Here is a 17,401-nt window from a genome sequence, read left to right on the forward strand (position 1 = left end):
CCTATCGACTATCCGGCTCCAGCCCATTTGCTGGAGACATGGGGAAGGGTTAACACCATATCGGGGGAGTCTCCTGCCGAGGCACGACTAGGAGCTCCCCCGGGTCACCGCTCTGGGGCGTGCCTTTGGCCCACACCTCCATAGGCTTGGGACAGGGCCACGCCCCCGGGGTCCTTTATCAGACCACCCTTCGTTCACTGAGGGGAGGTGATGGCGTTCCTCCCCCCCCACACATCCTCTTAACCCCTTCTTACCAATGCCTACTGCCAATGCCGAGAAGTTGTGACGAGTTGCTACGAGGTAGGCGAAAAACCAAAAGGCTAGAAATCGCCAATTTGGAAAAATTCCTACCATGCCCCTTGCGGCGACAGACCGAAGTCCATAGCAAAGTCAAAAACCTACCTAAAGCCTACCTAAAGGGAGGGAGGGTGGGAAAACGTGGGGGCTAGCCGGCGAAAAGAGGGCAAGCCCCCTCTCCGCCGGCTCTAAATAGGGCAGACCACGCCCCCCAGCCAGCTGATTGGCTGGCTGGGGGGGGGCAGACCCGGCCGGGATTCCCATGCTCTTGCGGGGGCTGCAACCAGCCCCCGCTCACGTGGGGTGGGCGTGAAGCCCGCAACCCCACCTCCTGGGCAGGCCGGAAGTGGCTGAACTGTACACAGTATTCCAAGTGCACACCATAGATTTATACAGTGGTACCTCGGGTTATGGACGTGGGTGGCGCTGTGGGTTAAACCACAGAGCCTAGGACTTGCTGATCAGAAGGTCGGTGGTTCAAATCCCCACAACGGGGTGAGCTCCCATTGCTCGGTCCCTGCTCTTGCCAACCTAGCAGTTCCAAAGCACGTCAAAGTGCAAGTAGATAAATAGGTACCACTCCGGCGGGAAGGTAAATGGCGTTTCCGTGCGCTGCTCTGGTTCGCCAGAAGCGGCTTAGTCCTGCTGGCCACATGACCCGGAAGCTGTATGCCGGCTCCCTCAGCCAATAAAGCGACATGAGCACCACAACCCCAGAGTTGTCCGCAACTGGACTTAACTGTCAGGGGTCCTTTACCTTTACCTTACCTCGGGTTAAGAACTTAATTCGTTCTGGAGGTCCGTTCTTAACCTGAAACTGTTCTTAGCCTGAAGCACCACTTTAGCTAATGGGGCCTCCCGCTGCCGCCATGCAATTTCTGTTCTCCTCCTGAAGCAAAGTTCTTAACCTGAGGTAATATTTCTGGGTTAGCGGAGTCTGTAACCTGAAGCGTCTGTAACCCGAGGTACCACTGTATTGTGATGAGTTCAGGGAACCCCTGGAATCTTGCACCGCTGGGGTGGCACACAACCATATGTTGTATTGAGGCAGAACTGGGCATCCGTTGCGCTTCTTGGCACAACTCACAACTTGGCTTCTTTCACAACCCCTCCGGAGCCTGCCAGCGGTTGCTTTGCACCTGACATGCAAGCAAAATGGTTTTTTGTTTTAATTTAAAAAACCTGCCCCGTTTGCCTGTTAGTTTCAAAACTGCCCTGTCAGCTCAGGCATGCGCTGGCTGGCGGGCTGCATTTTGCAACACCACCTCGAGCCAAGAGTTTTTGCTAAACTCCACTTGCTTGCTTCCTTTCCACTCCAGCCCAGGAACCCAAGATGTTTTTTTCTGCCTTCTGAAACTAGAGTTGGAGCTCATCCTGAACTGCGTCTCTGTGTGTGGGAAATAAACACCATTCAAGCCAGGGAACAAATCTGTCCTTTGTGGCTTACTGAAAGTGAGGGAAAGTACTGGATTTTGACCCTGAATCCCTCCTCCCACTTCAGCCTCTCCTCCTTCCAGTTGCCTCCTCTAACAGCTTCTTTCACTCAACACTCCCCTTCTCCGCCCATTCAGCTGGTATATATAGCCCTGCAGAGCAGATCTCAGAGTCTGTGTGCCTCCTTTTTGCTGCTGAATTCCTCAGAATCTGGAAAAAGGGAGAAGCAGAGGACTCCAGTATGGGTAAGAGAATAACCACCTCTTTCTCCTTTTCACCCAGCTGTGTGATCTGTGGGAAAGCTGAGCTTGCCCTCCTCCTGCTTTCTATGTAGCTTCCAGCTCTAACATGCTCCAGTTTTACGGTTTTTTGCCCTGCAATCCTGTACACACAACCCACACGCCTCCAAGTTTACATCTTGGAGGGTTGAAAGTGTTTGTGTGTGTGTGTGTTTGTTGCTTTTCTTTTGCAGCTTAACCAGCCCAACTTGTGGGCGCTGGTGTGGTTTCTATCGCAGGACCTTTCCATGTGGTCTCTGGTTTGGGTTGCAAGTTCATGCATGTTTCCTCGGGAGTAAAGCCTTGTGGAACTCCAAGAGAGGTTTGCATTTAGGTAAATGCGTCCGTCTAAGTGGGCTGCACAACTTTTATCCCCGCAGGGGCAGTCTGGAGAGTACATTCCATAGAAATCCATGGGGCTTCTAGGAAAATACGCTCTCCAAAGTACAGTATTTTAGTATAAATACACAACCTCATTATTTAATATGCTGATGACAGGACGTTAGCTGAAAGGCTAGCGATTACCTTAAAAGAACTGATTTGACCGGTTCAGCAGGTTTTGCTGGCATCCGTCTGTCTGGGGAGACAGTGGAAGAGTCACCATTGGGGCGAAGTCAAACCCTTGGAGAGTTACAGCGCTTGCTGCGGCTGTAGAGAACAATACAGGAGAGACATGTTTTATTGCAGCCAGGGTAGCTAAAGGCACCCAGTTTTGCTGCTACAGGTACACCATGGCTTTTTATTCTCTCTGCGCTCCTCGCAGTGGTCATTGCTGTGGATTCAGCAGGTTTACTCTTATGGATTCTAACCTCACAGATACAGAATCAGAGGTTTGAAAGAGACCCAAGCATATCATTTAGCAGGTTCCCCCAAATCTGGGTCTCCAGATGTTTTCGGACTACAGTTCCCATCATCCCTGACCACTGGTCCTTCTAGCTAGGGATGGTGGGAGTTGTAGTACAAAAACAGTGGGAAACCCAAATGTGGGAAACTGTGGTCTAGATCGATGCACCAGAACCTATGACATTTTAAATTTGACATAAATATGTGTGTGTGTACACACACACACACACACACCTACAGACATGTAGGTTTTTGTTTTACTGAGGCTTACTTCCAAGTAAGTATGTTTAGGATTGAGCTTTAATATTTTTCATAGCCTGTGAGCAGTAATTCCACTTTGAAACCGCTGCCCAGTCCTGTGCATGTTTACGTGGAGATAAAGTTTCAATGTTTTTCAACAGAGTGTTCTCCTTTTTTGCTTCTATCTTGCATAGAGAGAACTATGGGCAAATCTGCATAAGTAGTGAGATTTTAGGGCCAGCAGATGAATTGCGCACGGTGCCACTGGAATGGAGAGACAGGCCTTTTGAAAGTCCAAATACAAAATCTGGAAGAGTTGGAAAGTGGAGACTGGTCCTGCACCATGATCTGTTTGTGCCCTGCTTTTCCAAAAGCCAGCCTAAAACACCTAACAACACGATATAAAATTGTATACAACAATATCAAAAGAGAATCAAACAATCTGAAAAGTGAATAAAAGTGAGACAGTAAGCCTATAAACAATTCGCAGAATCACAACGGTGGAGGGGACCTTAAAGTTAACCTTGTCCAACCCCAGTCTGACTTTTTGATACTGGGAAAGATGGCAAAACAGGTTATAAAGTGATCAGTTTGTTCATGCTTGATTATTGTAGGAAATGCACCAATAACCTGATTCGTGTATTGTGGGAATGCTGTGGACATAATTTATCTTTGCTTCAGCAACGCATTTGACAAAGACCCCCATAATATTTTGTTTAGCAGACTAGTTAAATGTGGGCTTGATGGCTTTGCTCTTCGGTGCTTCTTCATCAAACTGGAGGAAGGTTTTCACTGGGAGTGCCATGCAGCTGTCCTGGGCCCAGTACTTGTTTAAAAAAATTGTTAGTGACTCAGATGAAAGGGTGAAGGGAATTTATCAAATCTGTGGATGACACAAAGCTGGGAGGAGTAGTGAATGCTGGGATAAAATTCTGGTATTACTGTACTTTGATAGAATGGAAATTCAGCAGTGGTAGATGCATTTAAAAAGGGATGCAGGTGGCACTGTGGGTTAAACCACAGAGCCTAGGACTTGCCGATCAGAAGGTCAGAGGTTCGAATCCCCACGACAGGGTGAGCTCCTGTTGCTCGGTCCCTGCTCCTGCCAACCTAGCAGTTCGAAAGCACGTCAAAGTGCAAGTAGATAAATAGGTACCACTCCGGCGGGAAGGTAAATGGCGTTTCTGTGCACTGCTCTGGTTCTCCAGAAGCGGCTCAGTCATGCTGGCCACATGACCCAGAAGCTGTACGTTGGCTCTCTCAGCCAGTAAAGCGAAATGAGCGCCATAACCCCAGAGTCGGTCACGAGTGGACCTAATGGTCAGAGGTCCCTTTACCTTAGATGCATTTAGGCAAAAACCAAACAAACAGGTATACAATGGGAGATACCAGGCTTGGAAGCAGAACATGTGAAAATGATATTGGGACTAATCAATCCCAAGCTGAGCCAGCCATGTAACACTGCAGCAAAAAAGGCAATTAAAATATCTCCAAACTGAAAAGTGAGTTGCTGCAATTTGGATATATTGCTTTAGTTTATTGCTGTGATAAGGCTATCGGACACCAGTCGTCTCCTCTTTGCCTTCTTTTGCTTAATCTGTTACTTATTAAATCAAATATACTGCTTTGGGACTTGTTCAGCCCAAATTCCAGTTGAGCCCAAATTCCAGCTCCACTGGCTTGCTGCAGGAAATTCAGCTCACAAAACGAATTTTCCTATGGGCTTGCTTCGCAAGACGAAAATGTCTTGCGAGTTCCTGTGGGTTTTTTCCGCTTTCCCCCCCCTTTTCCTAAGCCGCTAAGCAGCTGATCGCTAAAAGCCGCTAAACCGCTAATAGCACTAATCCGCTAAGCTGTCAATGGGCTTGCTTCGCAAGATGAAAAAACCGCTATACAAAGAGCCTCACGGAACGGATTAATTTCGTCTTGCGAGGCACCACTGTACCTCCAGATTCTAGTGCTATGGTGAGAAAGATAAAAGCTTTTCTCTGGATCCACTTCACACACACACACAATATTTGAGTGCCTCCTAGAGTTCACTGTCAAGTCACACAGCAACAGGTTTGGCCGCTGAACTAAAACATGGATGCACCTTGCAACTTTTCCCAAGACAGATTGCAGCTTGCAGGAGTCCTGCAGCAGGGGCAGGACATTTTTGGAAAACGTTATCTTTGAATAGCTTCCCCACCCTAATCTCCAGATACTGTTTTGCTTCAACTACAGCCCCCGCCCTGACCATGGGCCATGCTGGCTGGGGCTGATGGAGTTCGGAGGGCACCACGTTGGGGAAGACTGGCCTCGGATGTTTTACAATGACCCCAGGTCAGGCTCTTTGGGTCGGCGCCCGATCTCTTGCGTGACAGCAGCCGCCTAAGAGGCTTAACAGGACACTCCTAAAAAATACAATTTAGAGTGTGGGGTGTGTTTTAGCACAAGTAGCTGTTGGGTGCCAAAAATTCCATTTTCACTCCAGTGCCAAGTTTGTCCATTCCAGAGCTTCATGTTGTTTACAACCATTTCTTGGATCTCAACCAACCTTAAAAGTGGAACTGCTGTGCGGATCTACCCCGTCTGTGAGCCCACAGCCCTACACTGGCAGCTTTCTCCAGAGTAGCCATGCAGAGAGCTAGCAAGAAGAACCTCGTTAGGTCAGGCCTGTTAACGGAGAAATCTGAGGGCTCCCTTGGGCAAAAAACAAGGACACCAGCCAGGAATACCAGAGCAAAACAGCAGCCATTCGGCTTGGTCTTTATTGAAGACTGTCGCGACAGGACTCCCACCTGCCACCAGGTGGAACAAGATGGAAGCCCCGAACAAAAGAGAACCCAAACTTTTATTTGCTGCTAATCCCCATGTTACACCCCCCAAAAACTACATCACTCATACATCACGGTTACATCATGAAAGGGGAGGCCTGGTGGCCGTAATCAGAGCAACCTGGACCCTGCCCCATGGTTCTCCTTGCCCTCCACCAAACACCCATCAAGTGTAACAAAAAAGATATTTACATTTCCCTGTTTACCAGCCAAGTTAATCACACCCTTTTGTCTTCATCTGGGTTTGTTGTTTCTGGAATGGCTACCTGTCTGGCACTCAGGTATCAGGATGCCAGGGATTATCACTCAGGCAGAGGGGCTGCTGAGGAGCTGAGCTCATGTGTCTATATGAATTTCTGAAGTTTTCCCAGTGAGCCGGTACATAGAGACATTTATCAGTGAATTCTTACATTTGGTATCGTGCAGCAAAGGCCCTTTGATTTATAGGAAGAAACTGTGATGAAGTGCTTTGTGGGGACAAATCACAAAAGTCACAAAAGTGATTGTGCTGGTTTTGGTAGTGGTCTGTGTGTGCCTGATATCTGCTGGAGGGGCAACCCCCCCCCCAACCTATACATAAATTCCTGCAACAGGCCCAAGGTTCACATAGTAGCCCAGTGTCCTCTTTCCCGCAATGGGATATTCCCAATGGCCAGCCCTTCCATTAGACAGTGTGAGGCAGCTGCCTCGGGTGGAATATCCTCAGGGATGGGGTGGGGTGAGGCAAGAGCTCCCTCATGCTTACTGAGCAACCTCATCTAGTGCTTTGGCTTAGAATCACAGAGTTGCAACCTTTGCAGTATCAGCACTGTTATGGTAAAATCTGGGTGCGAGGCTGCTCTGCCACCCAGCTCGTCGGACTAAGTCCGCGGGTCCCTGCGGAGGAAAATGAGCTCAGCCGGAGACAGGAGCAAGCTGCAGAAGATCCAAGTTTATTGTGCAACAGGTTCAATGCGAGATTGAACAGCGAGAAAGGGGTGACATGAACTTTTGAAACTTCCCTCCATGTCCCAGAATACAGTGCAAAATACATCCCAGTTACATCATGAATACTTTAAGAAGAGGTTGGGTTACACAGATTACATCATGAATACATTAAGAAGAGGTTGGGTTACACAGATTACATCATGAATACATTAAGAAGAGGTTGGGTTACACAGGATTAGCATATGGAGGAGGGAGGGGGGAATATGCAGAGCTGGAGATATGCGCAGATAAGCACATCCTGAGTACCGGTGATGAGAAGACAATGGTCCATGTACGCATAGTCTGCCACCTGGCATTGCCCGCAGGAAAGGCTTGGCAGAGTGATTTGACAGGATTAGCATCTTGACACCTTGCTTGAGGGATTATGGAGGACAGGGAAGGTGTCATGGAGTCCTAGAGAAATTGAGCAAATTGGCACGTTGATTTTCTATGAATTTTATAGATTTTAGTCCCTTTTGACATTGACAATTGGAAATAAATGGATATATTGTAGCAAAGAAGAAGGTGAAAAAGAAATGCCCCCCTTTCGTATCAGCACCATTCTCTAACCAACTATGCAGCCTTAGCATTGAAGGAAGTTTCCGCTGCCAGGCTTGCGCAAAGGGGGGAAGGGACCTATTTGATACAAACTTTGGAGGATCCTAATTGCTATAGTCCTGAGGGCTAGAAACATGTGTTGTAAACAAAAATTGCCCTTTTCCCTTATGGGGTACCCAAGAGCCCATATAGAGTCCTTACGTAGGTTCCCTATCGGTAGGAGAAAATAACAGAGGCCAACCAGAGAATATTGAGAAGCAAAGCAGCTAGTAAGCCTGATCTTTATTGATCTGTTGCAACAGGGTCCTCACTCCCCACATGAAGGAGGGAGGAGGAACCCCGAACAATGATGCGCAAAGCCTTATATGGACTTTTGAAATTGCCACCCTGTAGATGAAGACCGAGGGACGCGAGTGGAGCTGTGGGTTCAACCACAGAGGCCCGGCCAGATGGGCGGGGCATAAGTAATAAATTATTATTATTATTAATTCTAATTTTAAAAGAAAGAAAGTTAAGGTGCGTAGGAAGTTGAATTCTGCATGGGGAGTCATTCTTTACTCCCTGCATTCCCCTGTTCCAAGATAGCAAACTAAAGACATTCACTCACATTAACACTCGATTGGGAGCCACCCAGAGTGGCTGGGGAGACTCAGCCAGATAGGCAGGGTATACCGGTAAATAATAAATTATTATTATTATTATTATTATTATTATTATTATTATTATTATTATTATTATATCAAAAGGTCTGGGAATATATCTAGGAAAGGCATCTTTTGGGACCAGCAAAACTGTCACCTGCTGATCTTTCAACCATTTCAATTTGCAGCGAAATGCGGAGAGTGCGGCCCTGGATACAAAACACCTTTGGACGCTATGAAAGGTAAGGGGCCAGGGTCTTTGTGGCCACTTTTTATTTTTATTACAAGCATGCCTGTATCTTGCCAACTTTCCAAGGAGTTCGGAGCAAGCTTGCGTACCTGAACAGCACAAGGGGACCCACAATTTTTTTTTTTGCCAGTCCCAATTGCTGGCTACTGTTTGTGTTTGCCAACAACCCTGTACTGGGGGGAAAACCAGTGCCTTGTCTGTGTCCTCATACTGGGATTTGAAAGTAGTGCTTTCTCTACTCCCCCACTGCTTTTTCCTTTTGTGTAGTTCCTGTTCTAGGTTGTAAGTCTGTGGGCTGGGATTCCCTTGTTTATAACTTGTGTGCAGTAACGGTTTCTAAATGACAAACAAGAGCATGGTGAAATCTAATCTATCCACTGGTCCATTGAGTTCAGTAATGTCTATACGCTGATTGGCTCTCCAGCGATTCAGCGGGTGATCTTTCTCTTTCTTATATATATAGTATTTTTATTGATACTTGTACAAAAATGCATACCTATCACAAAAATATAATACACTGAAATGTCTAAAAAAAGAACAGAGGCGGGAAGAATATGAAGAAGAAAGAAAGAAAGAAAGAAAGGAAGGAAGGAAGGAAGGAAGGAAGGAAGGAAGGAAGGAAGGAAAAGCATGGGAAAAGAGAAAAGAAAAATATATATAAAAAGATTTCTAGTTCTCTGTCCTTCACCTAAACATATTATTCGCTCATTCTGTCATCTATAAACCAGTACTTTTTCCATCTTCGAATCCAGATATTACAAGTTCATTTTCTCTTTCATGCAAAAAGTCCATAAGAAGTTTCCAGTCCTGAGTAAATGTCAATAATGATTTTTTTCTCTAATTAAACACATTACCTTTGCCATCTCAGCCAAGTCCAATAGTTTTATCAGCCATTCATCGATAGTGGGTAGGGCTGTATCTTTCCATCTTTCTACATATAACAATCTCGCCTCTGTAATCTTACATTGGAGTGAACTTCCATCGTCCTTTTGCAGTTGTGTCTCCATTAAGCCTCAAACAAAGAGTTTTGGCTTCAACTGAATACTAAGCTTTAAAATCTACTGCATCCATGTATTTGTATCCTTTTCCTCCTCCATTTTACATGTTCACCAAGCATGATAAAATGTCCCTTTGCGTTCTGGGCATTTCCATTAAACATTTGAAACACCTTTATACATTCTAAATAGTTTAAAAAGGTAAAGGGACCCCTGATCGTTAGGTCCAGTCATGGACGACTCTGGGGTTGCGTGCTCATCTCGCTCTATAGGCCAAGGGAGCTGGCGTACAGCTTCCGGGTCATGTGGCCAGCATGACTAAGCCGCTTCTGGCGAACCAGAGCAGCGCATGGAAACACCATTTACCTTCCTGCCGAAGCGGTACCTGTTTATCTACTTGCACTTTGATGTGCTTTCAAACTGCTAGGTGGGCAGGAGCTGGGACCGAACAATGGGAGCTCACCCCGTGACGGGGATTCGAACCGCCGACCTTCTGATCGGCAAGCTCTGTGGTTTAGACCACAGCGCCACCCACATCCTTCTAAATCATGGGTAGACAGCCTAAGGCTCAGGGGCTGGATCTGGCCCAGTCACCTTCTAAATCTGGCTCATGGACGGTCCGGGAATCAGCGTGTTTTTACATGAGTAGAATATGTCCTTTTATTTAACATACATCTCTGGGTTATTTGTGGGGCATAGGAATTTGTTCATTTTCCCCCTTCGAAATATAGTCCGGCCCCCCACAAGGTCTGAGGGACAGGGAACCGGCTCTCTGCTGAAAAAGTTTGCTGACCCCTGCTCTAAATAGTTTATTGGGAGTTAAATACCAATGGTCAGCCAGGAGACCTACCTGCAGACCTTCTGAGACTCCAGATTCCTGGGACCCATGCATTGCAAAACAAGCACGGTACCACTGAAGTGGTCATGCTGATCAGATTGCCTCTGAAGCCATGCACAGCTTAGGAAGGACAAAGGAAGCTTCCTTGTTCCATCTAACTCAGTGCCAGTGTGGTGTAGTGGTTAAGAGCGGTGGACTCGTAATCTGGGGAACCGGGTTCGATTCCCCGCTCCTCCACGTGCAGCTGCTGGGTGACCTTGGGCCAGTCACACTTCTCTGAAGTCTCAGCCTTACTCACCTCGCAGAGTGTTTGTTGTGGGGGAGGAAGGGAAAGGAGAATGTTAGCTGCTTTGAGACTCCTTAGGGTAGAATTATAGAATCATAGAATCATAGAAGAGTTGGAAGAGACCACCAGGGCCATCGAGTCCAACCCCCTGCCAAGCAGGAAACACCATCAGAGCACTCCTGACATATGGTTGTCAAGCCTCTGCTTAAAGACCTCCAAAGAAGGAGACTCCACCACACTCCCTGGCAGCAAATTCCACTGTCGAACAGCTCTTACTGTAGGAAGTTCTTCCTAATGTTTAGGTGGAATCTTCTTTCTTGTAGTTTGGATCCATTGCTCCGTGTCCGCTTCTCTGGAGCAGCAGAAAACAACCTTTCTCCCTCCTCTATGTGACATCCTTTTATATATTTGAACATGGCTATCATATCACCCCTTAACCTCCTCTTCTCCAGGCTAAACATGCCCAGCTCCCTTAGCCGTTCCTCATAGGGCATCGTTCCTCATAAGGCATCGTTTCCAGGGTAGTGATAAAGGGGGATATCAAATCCAAATCCAAACTCAGTGTTGTCCACACTGACTGGCAGGGGATCTTCAGAGTGCCAGGCATGGGACATTCCCAGCGCTACCTGGATGTGCCAGGTTTTGAACCCGGGACCCAGCCACTGAACTATGGCTCTGCCCTCTCTTGGGACTGGTTGCTTACTAATGTTTCATTTTTGCACATTTGATAAATTTAATGAAATTTGCACACCCCTGCAAGGTTTCCTGAACTGCAGTCGCAGCCTCCGTCAGGGAGTGGCAACTGTGTCGTCCTAACACTCAGGAGAAGCGCCAGCAATAATAAGGAAATGCTTTCAAGCTAAAGAAACTCCCTCTTTCATTTTTCATCCACATCTGGGCACTGTAGATAACAGGCTGTGGTTTTTGAGGGTATCATTGCCAGGGCTGCAAATGTATCTGAAATGATCCTGGACTGCTCTCCAGTCCTGAGGCCTTCATAACCCCCAGTAGGTGATATGTTAAAAGAGATATAGACGTTTTGATGTAGGTTTTTTACATTATGAAGGACTGCCACTCCCCCACCAATATATTTTTATTGGGTTTTACAGTACCAATTTGAATTCAAACATTATACATCAACATCACCATTTAGGATTCTCTGAATCTTATGACCCTCTCCGCCTTTCCATTGTTACAATTTTCAATCTTTTTTTCCAACTGCCTTCCTTATTTTCTCTATTTTTCAAAAAACAAATAAACCATTTTTACCATAATTCTTCATATATTACAAGCGTTACTCAAATCCTGCCAAAGTGTTTAGTTGTTTACAGTGTTCTCTTATAAATACATTGTGAATTTTCCCCATTCCTTCTTAAAATTCTTCTTTTCCTGGTTTTTGATTTTCCCAGCCAATTTTGCCATTTTGTGGTAGTCCATCTCCATCAGCCATTTGTCTCTGGTCAGAACTTTTTCTTCTTTCCATCTCTGGGCCAGTAGAATTCGCGCTGCTGTCGTTGGATACATGAATAGTCGTTTCTGCTCCTTCGGGATCTCTGCACCTAAAATACCTAGCAGAAAAGCCTCTGGTTTTTCCCTAAATGTTATTTGGGAAATAAAAGGACTGTCAAATTTAATCATGTTTGATTGGTTAGATAGATTGAAAAACATTTTGATTGGCTAAAAAGTCCCCCCTGCCTTAATTCAACAGTAAGTGTTTGAAATATGACTATTATTATTATTATTATTATTATTATTATTATTAAACCAGGTGCTTACAAGACCTTCAGATAGCATTGTCTTATGTTACGTGTTGCAGGAGGAACACCTCTTCATAAGATGGTCAAGTCAAGTAACTTTATTGGCATCACATAAGAACATTCAGAATACATTTAAAATAGATAGGCCACTTCGATCTCGTCACCACTTCAACAGCACAGTCATTTGCCAAAGGGCAGTAGAGGCGAGCAATCCACCTCATCTCTGAGGGTTTCCAGTAAGGGCAGGATCCTGTAGTGACAAAAAATCAAATAGAGGAACTTAGCTACTGTCTGGGTGAGCTCCTGGTCTCTCCCCTGTAATAAGAAGCATATGACCTCAGTCTCTGGTTTCCATGTTGGAATACATAGATGGTCTAGAAATTGTTGGCGGAGATCATCATACATTTTACATTTAAGGGCCATGTGAGCTAGAGTTTCCACCAGGTGGGCATCGCATGGGCAGATCCTATTTCCTTCTGCCATACCCGCAAGCCTACCCCAAAGGAGGTTAGAAGGATTAGAATTGAATCATAAGATTGTGTGCCCACCTGTGAGAGAGGAGGGATGCTTCATTCCCCCCAGTGTGTGAGTGAAGATGGAAGACCTCTTAGAGGAGGCGTGAGGAGAGATACGGTACCTTGTCTCAAATAGCATTAGAAAGGGCATTCTGTTCCCATGAGGGAGAATGCCTCTTTTCAGATGATACTAGACGAAGCACTCCAAAAAGATGAGGCATTACCTTCTTGCCTGCCTCTTCCCAAACTACCCCTGTTGTGATGAATACAGTGGCACCTCGGGTTACAGACGCTTCAGGTTACAGACTCCGCTAACCCAGAAATAGTACCTTGGGTTAAGAACTTTGCTTCAGGATGAGAACAGAAATCGTGCTCTGGCGGCAGCGGGAGGCCCCATTGTCTAAAGTGGTGCCTCAGGTTAAGAACAGTTTCAAGTTAAGAACGGACCTCCGGAACGAATTAAGTTCTTAACCAGAGGTACCACTGTACCTACATCACCAAAAAGCAATGTTTCTTTCCTTCTTCCCTTTAGAACTATTTCTCCCCCATCTGCAAATTCATGCATAAATTCATAAATGAAGCTTTGTTAAAAAATGGCCTCATTTCATGGCAAATCAGGGATGGCCGGCTTGTGGCTTGCACGTGGGATTTGCCCCCTCAGGCAATATTATCTCACGTCGTTCCCCCACTCCTTTGACCTTGCCAAAGTCTAACGGAAGTCTTGCTCACCATTTCATTCGAGAGCAAAGCAGAGATGTTCCAAGAAAGACACTGTTTGCATTGTTCGTCACATCCAAACGCAGTGGTGAAAGGGTTAGCTTTTCTCCTTTCCTCATGTGGCTCCCCTTAATACCAGTGTAATAAACAGAAAATCTGCCCTTATTCCCTTATGGGGGACACAAGAGCCCTTATAGAGTCCTTTGCAAGTTCTCCATCGGTTGGAGAAAATAACAGAGGCCAACCAGAGAATATTGAGAAGCAAAGCAGCTGGTAAGCTTGATCTTTATTGATGTGTTGCAACAGGGTGCTCCCTTCACACACAGGAAAGGAGGAGGACCCCGAACAAAGGTGTGTCCGCCCTTATATAGACTTTTGGAATTTCCCACCCTGGAGTCCAAGACCACCCCCAGAAACATCATACCTACATCACAGAAAGGGCGGTCTACAGCAGAAATCTGAGTGCGTTGTTTACCTCCTGTCTGGCAGGTTACCTGTCAATGGTGACTTGATTGGATACCCTGGGGAGCCTGGCCAGTCTTTTGTAATGATAAATACTTAGTTCCTGAGCCAGATCACAGGCTCACCCTATTCAACACAGACATACCCTTAAGACAGGATTTGTGAAGGAAAATACAATGCAGAGGCTTTTCCATTTTCCTTGACCTTGCAGAGAAATAATTTGGTCAGTTTGGGAGTCAAAATGGCTCCATGGCTGCTCTCCTGTGCAGCTTCAGACATGTGGTCTATATATCTATGTACGTGTTTGCCTGGTACATTTATGAACGTTTATTATATACATAAGACCTTAATTGATTTATTTCACCAGTGTGTTTGCTTCCCTGTTCCCCAACTCCCGGTGGCTCATACAAGGTTTTTTGCTTTTGGACAGGCCCCCGGGAAGAGATTGTATACCTGCCCTGCATCTACAGGAACACCGGAATAAAGAAACCAGACTACCTGGCCACGGTGGATGTGGACCCCAAATCTCCAACCTATTGCCAAGTAAGTATCTTTCGGTGTGCGAAGGCTAGTCACGCAACAAGGCTTGGCATGCACCGATATCTTCAGGGTTACGTTATTGCTCCACAATTGTGTGAGAAGTCCTGTTTGCTTTCCAAGGATAATTCTAAGTCGTATCTCGTAAAAGAAAACCAAAAGACACCCTGACACATCCCCATAGCAAAACCCCACCCTAAAAACACTTTTAAAAGTGCAAACATCGCAATCCGCCTCATTCAGGCTGTTGCAGAGGTCATCTGTGACAGCTGCTCGCTTTAAAACTGGAGAGTCCATTCTTGCAGAACAAAAGTGGGGGTGTGGTGGTTTTTCCAAACACTTCCCCGTTCATTCTCAAGCGGTTCAGATTGCTAAATCTTTTGTTGGCTTTTGTATACTTAGCCACACACTTTGTGGGGCAGTTGATCTGGTCCAGCAAGATATCTTGTCCAAGCTTGTTAATTTTATTTTATTTTATATTTTCAAAAACCTTAAACTGTAAATTGAAGAGGAGGTTAAGGGGTGATATGATAGCCATGTTCAAATATATAAAAGGATGTCACATAGAGGAGGGAGAAAGGTTGTTTTCTGCTGCTCCAGAGAAGCGGACACGGAGCAATGGATCCAAACTACAAGAAAGAAGATTCCACCTAAACTTTAGGAAGAACTTCCTGACAGTAAGAGCTGTTCGACAGTGGAATTTGCTGCCAAGGAGTGTGGTGGAGTCTCCTTCTTTGGAGGTCTTTAAGCAGAGGCTTGACAACCATATGTCAGGAGTGCTCTGATGGTGTTTCCTGCTTGGCAGGGGGTTGGACTCGATGGCCCTTGTGGTCTCTTCCAACTCTAGGATTCTATGATTCTATGATTCTAAATAAATGTTTCAAATTGCCACGTCTGTGTATGAGAGGGGGGCGGGTGGGGGAACCTCAGAGTGATAGTTGTGTTTAAAGGTTTTTTTTTAAAAAAATAATAATTAATTTTTTTACCAATCACCAAAACACAAACAGTGAACCGCCCCCCCCGACGGCTGATACATTGGGTATACAATATTCAATAATATACATATTCAATAATATATTCAAATTAACCATATGTACACTTCTATATACCTTAACACTCCTCCTTCCACAAGGTTTATTTAACTTCTAACATTTTAATTGCCCCAAATTGTTCAAACCTGCCCAAATAATTCAGTATCTTCTCAAACCAATCCTCCTCTTTCTCACTGACCTTAAACCCTTTCATTCTGTGTATCTTCACAGTTAGGTATTCTAAAATTATAATATTCAGTTTTTTCCTCCATTGGTTCACCTCTAACTCTTCTGCATTTTTCCAGTTACTCGCTATAACCTGTCTGGCTGCAATTACCATAAGTTTTACCCATTTGCAAATGCAGTTGTGTTTAAAGTTCTAAACAACTAAGCGTCCAGATATCTGAGAGACCGCCTCTCCCTCCTTCCCTACAGACACTCTCAGGTGTTAAGACCCCTCTCGCTCTGCAGGCTTCAGGAGAGCCCCACCAGCAGCCCCACAAACCCGATGTGGTTTGGAGGCTGACAGTGGGGAGACGCATGCTTCTCCCTGCCGCCAGCCCTGCAAGCTCGGGGGACAGCGCGCAGCTTCGGGATCGCTCTGGGACCTGTTCTGGGGGCTGGGGACGGGGGAAGCTCGGGCTTCCCCCTCCCCCAGCCCCGCATGCTCCCAGAGCGGGCTTTGCACAGCTCTCTGCAAGCTGTGGTAGCCCGGCGCGACTTCGCGCTGGCCTCCAAGGCTTGCGGAGAGCTGCCTGTTCTAGGGGTTGGGGTGGGGGAAGCTCGGACTTCCCCCGCCCCAGCCCCATGCCTGGGGGGAGGAATCATTTTTTCCCCTTTATCCCCCCCAAAAAATCTAGGTGCGTCCTATGGGCCGGTGCGTTCTATAGGGCGAAAAATACGGTAATTAAAAATATGTAAAAGATAATTAAAATTAAGCAGTGACAGATTAAAGGTCAACATGTTGGGATTGTTGTTGTTGTTGTTTAGTCGTTTAGTCGTGTCCAACTCTTTGTGCCCCCCTGGACCAGAGCGCCCCAGGCCATCCTGTCTTCCACTGCCTCCCACAGTTTGGTCAGACTCATGCTGGTAGATTCGAGAACACTGTCCCACCATCTCATCCTCCGTCGTCCCCTTCTCCTTGTGCCCTCCATCTTTCCCAGCATCAGGGTCTTTTCCAGGGAGTCTTCTCTTCTCATGAGGGGGCCAAAGTCTTGGAGCCTCAGCTTCAGGATCTGTCCTTCCAGTGAGCACTCTGGGCTAATTTCCTTCAGAATGGAGAGGTTTGATCTTCTTGCAGTCCATGGGACTCTCAAGAGTCTCCTCCAGCACCAGAATTCAAAAGCATCCATTCTTCGGCGATCAGCCTTCTTGATGGTCCAGCTCTCACTTATTGTTATTATTATTATTATTATTATTATTATTATTATTATTATTAATTTCATAGGTCATCCATCGCCTGCCCATGCCAAATGTCAACGATGAGCTCCACCACACTGGGTGGAACTCCTGCAGCAGCTGTTTTGGGGACACGACCAAGAAGCGAAACAGGCTCATCCTTCCCAGCTTGATCTCTTCCAGGATTTATGTGGTTGATACAGGCACTGACCCACGAGCTCCGCGCCTCCATAAGGTACAGGCTTTTCTGGGGCTCACCAGAAACCACACCCTCTGTTTTACAAGTTCCTCTGTTGCTCAGTGAATCAGAAGCCCTATCAGAGTGGCTCGCAGTGGGTCTTCGGTGTAGTATTTACAAGGCCATCAGCACTGAGGTTTTTTTGTAGCAGAACCCGTCCCTCACAAAATATGTAATAATGTTAGCACTATGGATGGGGGAGGGACGCGGGTGGTGCTGTGGGTTAAACCACAGAGCCTAGGACTTGCCAATCAGAAGGTCAGTGGTTCAAATCCCCGTGACGGGGTGAGCTCCCGTTGCTCAG

At 46.2% G+C, this 17,401-nt stretch overlaps 1 protein-coding gene across 1 annotated transcript in view; it reads left to right on the forward strand.

The window, feature by feature from the left end:
• The first annotated feature begins 1,841 nt into the window (after positions 1-1,841).
• The window catches only part of LOC310833274 (methanethiol oxidase-like), a 33,310-nt gene continuing 17,750 nt past the window's right edge, over positions 1,842-17,401 (forward strand). Inside the window, exons 1-4 of the mRNA XM_083715880.1 lie at positions 1,842-1,976; positions 8,262-8,315; positions 14,324-14,436; positions 16,909-17,094. Of these exons, the coding sequence (XP_083572006.1) occupies positions 1,973-1,976; positions 8,262-8,315; positions 14,324-14,436; positions 16,909-17,094 (357 nt within the window). The 5' untranslated portion in view covers positions 1,842-1,972. The remainder of the gene's footprint in view (positions 1,977-8,261; positions 8,316-14,323; positions 14,437-16,908; positions 17,095-17,401) is intronic.

Source organism: Podarcis gaigeae (assembly GCF_964106915.1).
Source record: "Podarcis gaigeae genome assembly, chromosome: 16".
NCBI lineage: Eukaryota > Metazoa > Chordata > Lepidosauria > Squamata > Lacertidae > Podarcis > Podarcis gaigeae.